The sequence below is a fragment of the Prunus dulcis genome, chromosome 6, assembly GCF_902201215.1.
Source record: "Prunus dulcis chromosome 6, ALMONDv2, whole genome shotgun sequence".
Classification (NCBI taxonomy): domain Eukaryota; kingdom Viridiplantae; phylum Streptophyta; class Magnoliopsida; order Rosales; family Rosaceae; genus Prunus; species Prunus dulcis.
Window position 1 is genome coordinate 5,480,165 of NC_047655.1, and position 11,051 is coordinate 5,491,215.

The 11,051-nt window shown below is 37.4% G+C and overlaps 1 protein-coding gene across 1 annotated transcript; it reads left to right on the forward strand.

Annotated features, from left to right (window-relative positions):
• Window positions 1-6,247: 6,247 nt before the first annotated feature.
• LOC117629908 (methyl-CpG-binding domain-containing protein 5-like) lies at window positions 6,248-9,689 on the forward strand. The gene is made up of 3 exons (XM_034362574.1): window positions 6,248-6,655; window positions 8,795-8,914; window positions 9,013-9,689. The coding sequence occupies exons 1-3, from the start codon at window positions 6,266-6,268 to the stop codon at window positions 9,235-9,237; spliced, it is 735 nt and encodes a 244-aa protein (XP_034218465.1). The 5' UTR covers window positions 6,248-6,265; the 3' UTR covers window positions 9,238-9,689.
• The last annotated feature ends 1,362 nt before the right edge of the window (window positions 9,690-11,051 follow it).

Consider the following 11,051-nt stretch of genomic DNA (forward strand, 5'->3'; position numbering starts at 1 on the left):
ACTCACGTTCCTGCCTTTTTCAACACTTTCTATATAAAGGCTTTTCAACTCTTTCAAATACACGCTAAAATGAAAGCTCGCTTTGATTGATTGCTTGCAACAGCTTTGAGATATTTGAGATACTCGTTAGCGGTTCAATCCCTAAAACCAGAAGTTTCAAACTGGGCCATAGAGTTTACGTACTGATTTTGCATACCGAATGGAGGGCCTTGGGATGGGGGAAGAGTAGTAAAAGTGAAAACAATTTCAAATAGATTTCCGTTTTTAGTTTTGTTTTCATTTTTGTTACTTCTTCCTCCCTCCTCCGCTCTCATCTTCTCTCTCAATCTCATCTTCACTCTCATTCTCACTTTCATGCTCCCTATTTTTACTCTATACTCTGCACAAAAAATATAAACTACAAACTAACATTGAAATGGTTATCAAACGGGCCCTAAAAAAACTACATATCTTATTTTCCTTTCAATTTTACACTCTCATATTAACTTTTGGCACACCCGCTCTCACTATGTATAAGAATTATACAAATCCTCAATTTTGGAGTGCCATAAGACAAATTGGGTGTGTCAAACTTACTGTACCATTTTCAAATTAATTTGTAGGCATGTAGATTGTGCCCTAACTCATGGCTGTCCATCCTATCAATTTGTGGGCTTTTGAAAAACATGCACAAGCAAAGAAATCAAATGAAAAATACCATGGGCTTAAGAAATGAAAAAATGTTCCCTCTGATTTTCTAATAAACAAACACATCAATATATGTATATTCAATCATTTCCTTAATTAAGACAATATGAAAAGCAAAGATCAAGATGCTTCATCATGATTTACATAGGAAAATACATTAAAGAGAAATCTCTCGATTAACGATATCAAAGCTCGAAATTAAGTAATAAATAATTACAAAAATTATCAAAATTTAGGGTTATTGATAATCTTGCCTCCTTCGTTCATCTTTTGGCCTTCAGATGCATTTGATGAGTTCACCATTCTCTCTCTCTCTCTCTCTCTCTCTCTCTCAATGGAAACAAATACCTAATTGGTAATTAGAAATGCCCTAGAACACTCTATAGTAATTAGCTTATGGCGAGTTTGCACACATACTAGCGAATAGCTTAGGTCAGTTTTATAGATACAACCGAGGACTCCAGAAGGACAATTTGGTAAAAGTAGGGGGTACGTGTCATATGGTATTTGGCATTTTGATAAATCTTATCTGGTGTTTTGTTTTGGACTTTACCTACCACTCTCGAGTCCACCCTCAACGGTATATAATGATGTGTCAATTCTGGCTTGGATCTAGTAGGCTTCACTCAGTGTTTGAGATGTATTATTGGTAGATCTTATCTGGCGTCGTTTTCCTTTGTTAAGATCCCTCAATCCTTATTTGTATATAAGGATGGGGTTGATTATATAGCTTAGCTCTTGTGCAGAAAAAGAAAATAAGGGGTTTCACTTTGCTACCATACTAATTTCTTAGTAGATCTTATATGGTGCATTTTCCCATCACTAAGATCCATTTTGGATGTTACGTCTTTTGGCTATATCTTTATCTATATCTAACGGGTGTGTCAATTTCATCGAGATTTATCAATTTCATGTGTCAGACTCTAGTTTCGAAATCACTTGTTCAACTTGATAACATATGTATTAAGCATCTTAATTGAAACGTGTCGGTCTGAAAGTCATTTGGTTTCATACACATAACCGTTGAGGCGCCAATGTCTGAAAGCACAAACTTTTCAACAACAAGCATGATAAATCGTTTCCTATAACATACGTATAAATTACACCAACTACGAACAATTAGCAGTTGACCTCCAATCATTCAAATTCTTGCGGTTATCTCTTAGATGATTTTTGGGTCTAAGATAAGTTGAGTCTTAGCATCAACCTAAACATGACGATCAATGTTGTAGTTGACCTACAAGATGCAAGGCGAGAATGGGCAAGATTAGTGACACATCATTCGGAGAGGGAAATGTGAAGTGTCATATATGTGTGAGCACTTGTTAGAAGTATGCCTCAGAGCCAATCACGAGATGTAAACTCTAAGGGTATTTCCACTTAATTAATTAAGGGCATGATGTTGTTTTGAGTAATAGTCTTAGTTATTTACTTAACCAACAAGTTCATGTATCGTGAGACATAGAAAGTGACTTAAAGAACTTAAGTTCAGGAAACCTTTCTGTACCATGTCCACATCCTAAAAAGTTCGTGGTCATATGATAATCAACTGGGTATTGATAATCCACAAAGACCATCATTCACTATATCTGTTCAATGATGAGGATGACTGGTCTCAAGTTATTCGTGTGGAGATACTAAGATAAGTGTATGGGTGTTCAATTGAGAATGAATTCACTGAACATGATCAACATAGAGAACTTGAATGAAAGTTTTACTTACATGTCAATCATGATCTCTCAAGTTGGAATAACGTAAATTCCTTAACCTGAGGCACCACGAGTTATGTCATAAAAGCTTATGGGCCCTAAACCATGTTGAATCGTTGTGTTCCTCTGGGCATAACCCAAAGATATGACTAGGGTTCATGTTCAATTCATGGAGACATGTGAATATACAACAAGGGATCTATACATTCAGTAAATGAGGATAATGCTAAGAAGATGTGATTCAGAAGTCTTTTGTCAAAGCAACGAGTTAGATCAATAATAGAGATTGAGATCATGCTTTAATGAATCACATGAGACTATAAATCACATTATGAGCTTGACATGAATTACATGCCCCAGTAGCATGATCAAGAGCATTGTTTTAGAGAATGACCGTACTACATGGTAATTTCAACTGAATATGTTCACAACGCTATTCTATATTGGCTTGGGCAACCGTGACATGTTGCTAGACATCACTCACGGTTTATGGAAGCTCTGAAAACAAGAGATAATCTAGTTCTCATAAAAAGAGAATTAAAAGGGAGTTTTAATTTACAATCAATCAATAAAGAGTTTTGAATCGCTCATTACCTTGCATATTAGAACTTAATGGATCGTATACTAATAAGGATAGATGAAAGGAAATAAATATGATGTGCATAGACTTATTACTTTAATAAAGATTAAATTAATTAAGAGAATGCGGGAAAATGGTACTGTGGGCTCAAATTATAACATCAAGTTCAAGGCCTGTTGGGTTAGTTAAGACATGTGGGTGTTGAGGCCCAAAAAATTCATGATTCGGCCCAAATATATTCCCGGCCCAATGCAATACCTTATCGAGAAGAAACCCGATTTGGGCACGCGAAAATTCGTTATATGCGCTTGCACACATGCCACGCCAAGCAAATAAGCAACACGCCACGCTACAAGCCTAAGTGGGCCCAAGCCACTCCAATGCCCGGGGCTTGCTTGAGTGGGTTGTGGCATGGATGGTAATAAGTTGTCATGAGGCCCATTAATGGGCCAATAAATGGAGGTCTTAGGTTGCTTGGGAGCCTCGGAACCCAAGCCAATTTCTTAGGCCTAAATATGTGGATAAGCACGAAGGGGAAAATAGCCCATTACCTCAGTCAAAATAGCCCATTACCCTAGAAAAAAAACAGCCTATCACTTTGGGAAGTTGGCTCATCCTTTTAGTGAACTAGCCCATTACCTTAAAGAATAGCCCAAGTGACCAACAAAATATCTAAAAGTCTTCAGCAAAAGGCTGGAGACAAAACCATGAGAAAAGCCAAAAGCCACTCACATCTGCAGGCTGCTGGAATCTCCAGCACATGAGAGGGAACAAGTTTCAAGAAAAAACATCCAAAAAAACCAAGGGATACTTGAGCAAATCACCATTTGAACCAGTGTACATACCGAATTATTTCCCTCATCAGACCTGACCATGGAAAGAAAGAAGAAAAGAGAGGAAAGGTGATGACTGAAAATAGGAATTCTTCATTAGGGCAGCTGCGGGAAAGGGACATTGAGCTCCCAAAATCCCTGATTTTGTGCAAATGAGCAGAGTAGATTTCACCAAAATAGGATGATTGAAGGGATGAGGGGAGAAAGGAAGGGAAAGACTTGGCAAAATGGGATAGAAATCATTAGGGTTTCTTTGAAAATGTCAGCTTCCAGCGGCTATAAAAGAGGCCTCTTCCACCCACAAGCATCAACCACATTAGAGAGCAAGCTTCGTCTCTTACTCCCAAGACCCAGCAATTTCGTGCTCAACCCATCCTTTTCCCTTAGTTTTCCCTCTTAGCAAGTTGTTCTAACACTTGACAAAGTCTTTGTCAAGCTGCCGGAAAAACACTCAAGCCACCATTTTCTCTCTTTTTCCTCATGCTCAACCAAACCTCTCTGCAAAATCATTTCTCTCCTACCTTAATACCCCATCTTTCCCCTAGGAACACTTAATTTTCTCTTCAATGCTAAACTCATGACAATTTTGCTCCTATGCCACAAGCCTCTCATGCCAAGCTAAGATTCTACGTGTAAGCACTAATAATTCATCTGTAAGCTATTGTTATTTTTGTTGGTGAAGATAACCAAGGTGTTTCCTAAGGCATCTCTATCCTTTCGAAGTATTTTTGGGGCTTGATCTTCTAACTCAAACACATGTGATAATTTTATCCATCAACCCTTTACGGCAGCCCAGCCCGTTTGTAGCTGCCGGAAGAAAAAAGCCCTTACAGTGGGCATAGTTGGATGACCACATAAGCCCAAGAGGCCCAATAGAGACCCCATGGTCGATTTTACATAGAGGGAATTCGGTCTATTTCTTGCAGGTCTGTATAAGTGAACTTTTTCTCTTGAGAAAAGTTAGAATTTTTTAACTAATTTTAAGAGAGGAGTTATACCACCATCAAGCTCCTCCCACCTAGCCAAAATAGGCCACCCTAGGAAGTGAGCACTAGCATCATCTCCTTCCTAAGTTGCATCATATCCTTCATCTTTCTTGGTGTGGAAAAGTTGGAGATCACCTCCATTGGTGACTTAGTGAATAAAGAAGGTCTTCCATAAGGTGATCAACTTAAAGGATGTCAACTTTGAGTAGTGCTTCAAGGGTAAAACTTCTACTCTCTCTCTCTCTCTTAGTCTAGAATGTCTAGGAGAGGAACAATCTAAACCAAGCCTTTAATATACTTGGGGTTAGTTATGTTAAAGCTCAAAGATTTAATTTTAAAGCTTCCATTGCCTAGAGGTTATTTGTAACCTCATCTTTGTGGCTAAATATAACTATGATTTTAATGTTTCCTTCAACACTTGCATTGGCGGAGCCATAAAATGTTCATAGATAGGGCACCTTATATATTGAAATATACTTTTTACTTGATACAAAATTCCTAATTTAAATTTGTTATACTATATTATTTTACATGTAACATTAACTATCTACTTATCATCGATACTAGCAAAAAATCAAAGGAAATGTTCTTTATTAAAGATACACACCAAGGTTTCAGTAAGACCATTGTCGCAAAGAAAATTTGAGAGCGCATGTCCACCCTTGGGCCTTTGCTTCCTACGTACTTCCTAGCAAGGGGCCTTTTGGGCAAGATAGCATAAGTTTGAGCCGGGGAACAAAACCATGAGGGCCATACCCAAAATAGACAATATCTTACTAGTGAAGAAGGGTCGTGACAAAATGGTATCAAAGCTAGACCCAACAGGAAGTGTGCCAGCGAAAACACTAAATGTTGTTCCCCATGGAAAGTGGATCGTAAGACTTGTGAACCCTGAAAGATGCAAGACAAGAAATGGCAAGATCAATATAAAATCCGACATCACTTGGGAAGGGAAATGTGAAGTGTCATATATGTGTGGGTATTTGACTTCCTAGCAAGATAGTATAAGCTTGAGTCCACGAACAAAACCATGAGAGCTTAGACCAAAAGCAGACAATATCTTGTTAGTGAAGTAGAGTCGTAATAGTTTTGCATTTTAATGGTTAAAAATCCCATGCCTAATTTAATGTGGTGGTTCCTGTTACACAATGAAATTACTCGTTATGCAATACTTATTTATTTAGGTCCAACTTAAGAGAAAAATCTTTAAAAAAAATATTTAAAAATAAGAGGAAAAAAAGAAGCGTTGGGTACGAAAGCCTCGGCCCAAATTTGATCGGGAACCGAGGGATTCGGCCCGACTCTCCTTTTTCAGCCCGTTTGAATTCGAAATGATCAAAACGCCCCACGAACTTAGCCCGACTTGATTTGAAACTTGACCCGGCCCAGCCTGTAATCCGAACTCCTGTCCCATTATACCAACACAGAGCTAACAGTCCAACCGGATAGGACCTCAGATACAGACACTCAATGTCAGTCCGCGAATCGTCGGGTCAAAATCTGAACCCGACTCGGAGCACGCCCGATCGGCGCCCAAACTATCCTGACTATCGCGCTGGAACCCTAAACTCCGATATACCGCCTGATCCTCTCCTCCGACAGGGCTCCTTTATCGACGCCACCACCAGAACCTCCAATGGTCAAAACGTAAAAGAAGCCCAAAAGCCCCGAAGAGCGCCTGAGCAATCGAAATGTGCAGAGCCAGCTACGTCGGGGTCGGGTATGGAGAATCCAGATGGTGGGGCCGGGCGAGTCAAGCGAAAAGGGTTTGTGGAGCCTCTGGAGAACTGGTTGCCGCAAGGTTGGTCCGTGGAAGAAAGAGTTCGGGCCTCTGGTGCAACAGCTGGGAGTACAGATAGGGTAAGTTTCGGTTTTACAGATTATTGTTAGATTTTCTATGAGCTCAGAAATATAAATTTCTTATGTTAGTAAGTGTTGGTTTGTTGATGATTAATGCTCGTTTTGGTCACTCTGTGAAAGAAATGAAGGAAGAGAAGGAGCTATAAGATTTGATTAGATTCTCTGTTTTAAACCCATTTTTGTCTCCCATTATGAGGAAAAAAAAAAAAAAAAGTATTAAATAACGTATTGGCAAACAAAATAAATAAGATCCACTTATTTATTTTTGAGCTGATATTGTGTAAATAACCAAAACGACTTCAGTTTAGGGTTTAGAGTTTGGTATTTATGGTTTATATATATTTTGTTTATAGGAGTTTATATTAGACAGCTAATTATTTTTGCGTTAAAGATGGTATGCTTTTACCATATTGTTGGAAGGGTTAAAGGTTGATGACCTTTCATCCTATTTTGCACACACACACTAAAGTGTTTATTCTGCAAATCTGCTCCAGGGTACACAATGTAGTTTGTAGCTGTAAATGAACAGTAAATTGCTGAAGAAAATCTTCATATCCACTACCTTTAAGCTTAGTGTTGTTCTTTCAAGTTCGTCTACAACTCCTAAGAAGTTATGAACATTAGTGTTATCCTATTTTGGGTATCATTTATGTGATGTTCGCACTGCCAAGAATGCTTCTCACACACTTTGGACTCTTTGGTGGTTTGCTTTCCGAAAACCAACTGTTTTTGGACAAATTCTTTGTTTTGGAATTGAACCCAGTTGCATAACGCTATTATGCTTTATCCAAAGGAAACACTTTTCTCTGTTTTTAATTTGGTTAGGGGTAAAATAATCACCTACTGGTTCAAGCTACTAATTAGCATTTCTTGGACAATCAGAGCTTTCAAAACATTATTTCCGTTCTGTTCACAAGGTCTTCTTTCAATCAGTCCTAGTGACACTGTTTGTAATGGTTGGAAGAAAAAAAAAATTAAAATGCTGTATAGAGGGGTCTGTGCATTCTGTTGAATAAGAGTGAGTGAAAATGGTTCCCTCCACTTGTTATGGCATTTGGAATGAATATTTTGTATAAGGTCAGGATCATGTCTTAGTAATTACTGACATTAAAAGTCTAATAGTTTTTCTTCCCCAAGGTGTTTTGGTGCTATTTTAGTAATTGATAAGTTTATCAATACCCACTACCCTTGTGGCGCTGATATAGGAAGTGGTGTACAACTCCTTGCAAAAACAAATACATATTAATAAAAGTGGGAGGGGGTAAGATCAGTTGACACTAGTGTAAAATATATAGAATTTTGCACCAGTTATTAGCATGTGATAGGATCTTGTTTCCCCAATTTAACCTGTAGATATAATTTTCTTATCACACACGTATTGTTTCTGTTTGATGCAAGATCGGCAACTATTCCATGAAGAAGGTTAAAATTTTAGTATAGATGCTCTGTTTGACATACATGGTGGGTACTCTTACAACGGTTGGATCAGGAAAATAAAGTCCAACAAAAAGTTATTAAGTGGTGCAGAACACGTTAGTTATGCAAAAGTGTAATTGATCCTGCTTCTAAAGAGTTAACTGACGTATCACAACATTAGGACTACCCCATTGATTTCCCTGATCTGCATCTTTTTAGGGAAGTATGATTAGAAGGGAGAAAATTCCCAAGTTTGTGTTCCTGTAGTTCAAATTTCGCCAGTCACTAGCTCATGAACAAAAACAATTGTCCAATGCATGTACAACATTTTTTCAAGAAAACCTTCAAGGTATAAGTGAGCTACATGTTAGATTTACCAGGAAAGACAAAAGGTAGGGAAACCAGAAAGGAAGAAGACTCATGTCCTGTGGATTAGTTTTCCCTGCGTGCAAGTTTTGTTCCAACAACTAAATGGAATGGTAGAGTTCAACAATTGATTTTATACAAAGAAACTTCCCTTATTTTTTGTGTGAAAGATTTTTTTGCAAGTGGCATAAGATGCTTGTATTTTTAATTGCTACTTGATCTTCAAATTTTTTTTACAGTTTCGTTCTTCGCATCAGTTCCATTTAGATGAATAAAATCCCAAAAATATAAGAACATTGAAGATTGCTTTTGCAGCAATCAAGTCTGAGCAAGGTTTAAATCCTCTGTTTTGCCCAGTATTACGTTGATCCAGTTTCAGGCCGACGGTTTCGGTCTAAGGTAGAAGTTCTTTACTTTCTGGAAACGGGAACAATTAAAAGGAAGAAAACAACAGAGAATGCCAGTGGTGACAAAACAGTGAGTAAAAAATGACTTCTTATTTGGCTGACAGTGGTTAAAGGTTTTCTTTAATTTTTCTTACTGATATTTTTTTCCATTTACCTTATTTCTGTCAGTCTGTAGAGGGTTCTGGAAGCCATAAACAAAAGAAGTCTAGCACAAAGCCGAAGAGTTCTGCTTTGAACTTTGATTTTGTCAATGTGCCTGAGAACGTCGTATGGGTTCTTACAGACTCTTCTGCAGGGTCCTGGACACCCTTTATTGGTAACAGAGAGGTGCCTGAATCTACTACACAAGAATGGGCAGCTGCATTCACATCTGCCACATCCCGAAAATATTGATCATTCTCATTGAAAATATCTAGAACCCTCTTTCCGTATCACGAGGATGTATCACGAGGATGCACCACGAAAAATGGTTATTCTTTTTGCCAACAGACTACACTGACCAATATTAGATCATCTTTCTCCATATTTCCTCCCAACTGATCTTTTTGGAATCTTTTGGATCATACGGACTCATATCATATGACAGCAGATCTAGTCTACATTGCTTTTTGGTATTTAGTCATTCTGGGTACAGAGCCATTCAAAAGAGTCTTATATTTGCTCTTGATCAAGTTTTTCTTTCTTTCTAAGTAATGTTATTGGCACTCCAAAATAGTCATTAAGCTAGTTGCACTCGTTTGCAAGTTTATGGAGGTGTAAGCATATTTTGGAGTACATATAACATCTCTCCGTTAATTCTCTCTTTACATGTAACTCATGTCTATGTATATCTGTTCCCTTCAGAATTTTGTGTTTGACAGTTCATTCAATAGGCATATATGATTTTTATGTTTAAGTGAGCACTCTCTTTCATCCTTGTAAAGAAGTGGGTAACGCTAAAGAACACTATTTTTCCGCATCAACGAAGATTAGCGGAAACAAAAAATAATGAATTTTCCCAAAAAATGTAGGTAGCCGCCTTGTGAATGTCTTTTTTGGCTGATTTAATTTCCGAAGGTGAGTCTTTCTGAATGTCATTTTTGGCCGATGCCGTTTAATTTCCGAAGGTGATCTACAACTCAATTCTGTGAGAAATTATGAACTCATGATGTACTTGGGTATATTCACCAAAGAGAATTTGTTATTGGCACTTTAAAAAAAGTCATCCACTGATAAACGTAAGTAAGAATTTGTATATCCATCTTTATCTCTCCCCACGGAGATCCCTATCTATATGGATAGAAATCTATCTACGAATCGATCTAGACTATCCTCTATCTGGATAGATATGTCCCTATGAGTGACTACGCCGATCGTTATATGTTTTGGCCATGTCTGTTTTTGCTCCGAAGAGGAAGGTTTAGATCTTTCAATCTTATGTCGTGAGGGATGTGACCTATGTTAGGTCCATAAGCTACCACAGCTTTTGGTGTTCTATGATTCACCTCCGAATAATGAGTAGGTAGTTTGAGAAGTGTATGATGGCTTTTTTGATGTGTGTCAATTAGAGTCTACTCACCTGCAAAGTTCTCAAATTGCCATAGTAAATCAACAAAATATATTGATACTTTATTTATGCAAAGCAAAACTATGTCGGACTAGTTGTCATCGAAATATAAAATCATATCTATAATGGGACTATTTGCTAAAATAATAATAGATTTATTTATTTACTTTTTCCAAAATAGTTGTACTATTTGAAAGTATTTCCCAATTTTCTTCCACGTGCAGAAGATTTACAACCAAGTTACCTTGAATGAATACTGAACTCCTCTTACACCAAGACCAAGTTCGATTCCCCATTTCCATAAATTGGATTAATGTAAAATAATTTAGACTATCGTTTATATATAAAAAATAAAAATAAAAATTTTAAAATAACTTACTTTTGGATTAAAAGTTAAATTATATATGTTTTTAATTAAGGACGGGCAAACAACCCCCACCATTATAAAGGTGATATGTCTTTATCTATACAAACCCTGTCCAATTTTGGTTTAGGAAACTTCTTGCCCACGCTTCTTCTTCTTCTTCGAAATTAGAAACCCTCTTTTCTTTTTTTCGGTTACAGTTAGAAACCATGTATGATAAGTACGGGGGAACTAATTAAGCCTCTCCAATTCCTATTCTAATTTGGTTTAAAAACTTCTTATAAATATATTGTCGCT

Excerpts from the sequence above, each read along its gene's own strand:
- LOC117629908 (XM_034362574.1), top strand. The coding sequence starts at position 6,266 with ATGTCAGTCCGCGAATCGTCGGGTCAAAATCTGAACCCGACTCGGAGC. Across the intron at positions 6,656-8,794 it reads CAGCTGGGAGTACAGATAGG|TATTACGTTGATCCAGTTTC; the intron begins GTAAGTTTCGGT and ends TGTTTTGCCCAG. Across the intron at positions 8,915-9,012 it reads ATGCCAGTGGTGACAAAACA|TCTGTAGAGGGTTCTGGAAG; the intron begins GTGAGTAAAAAA and ends TATTTCTGTCAG.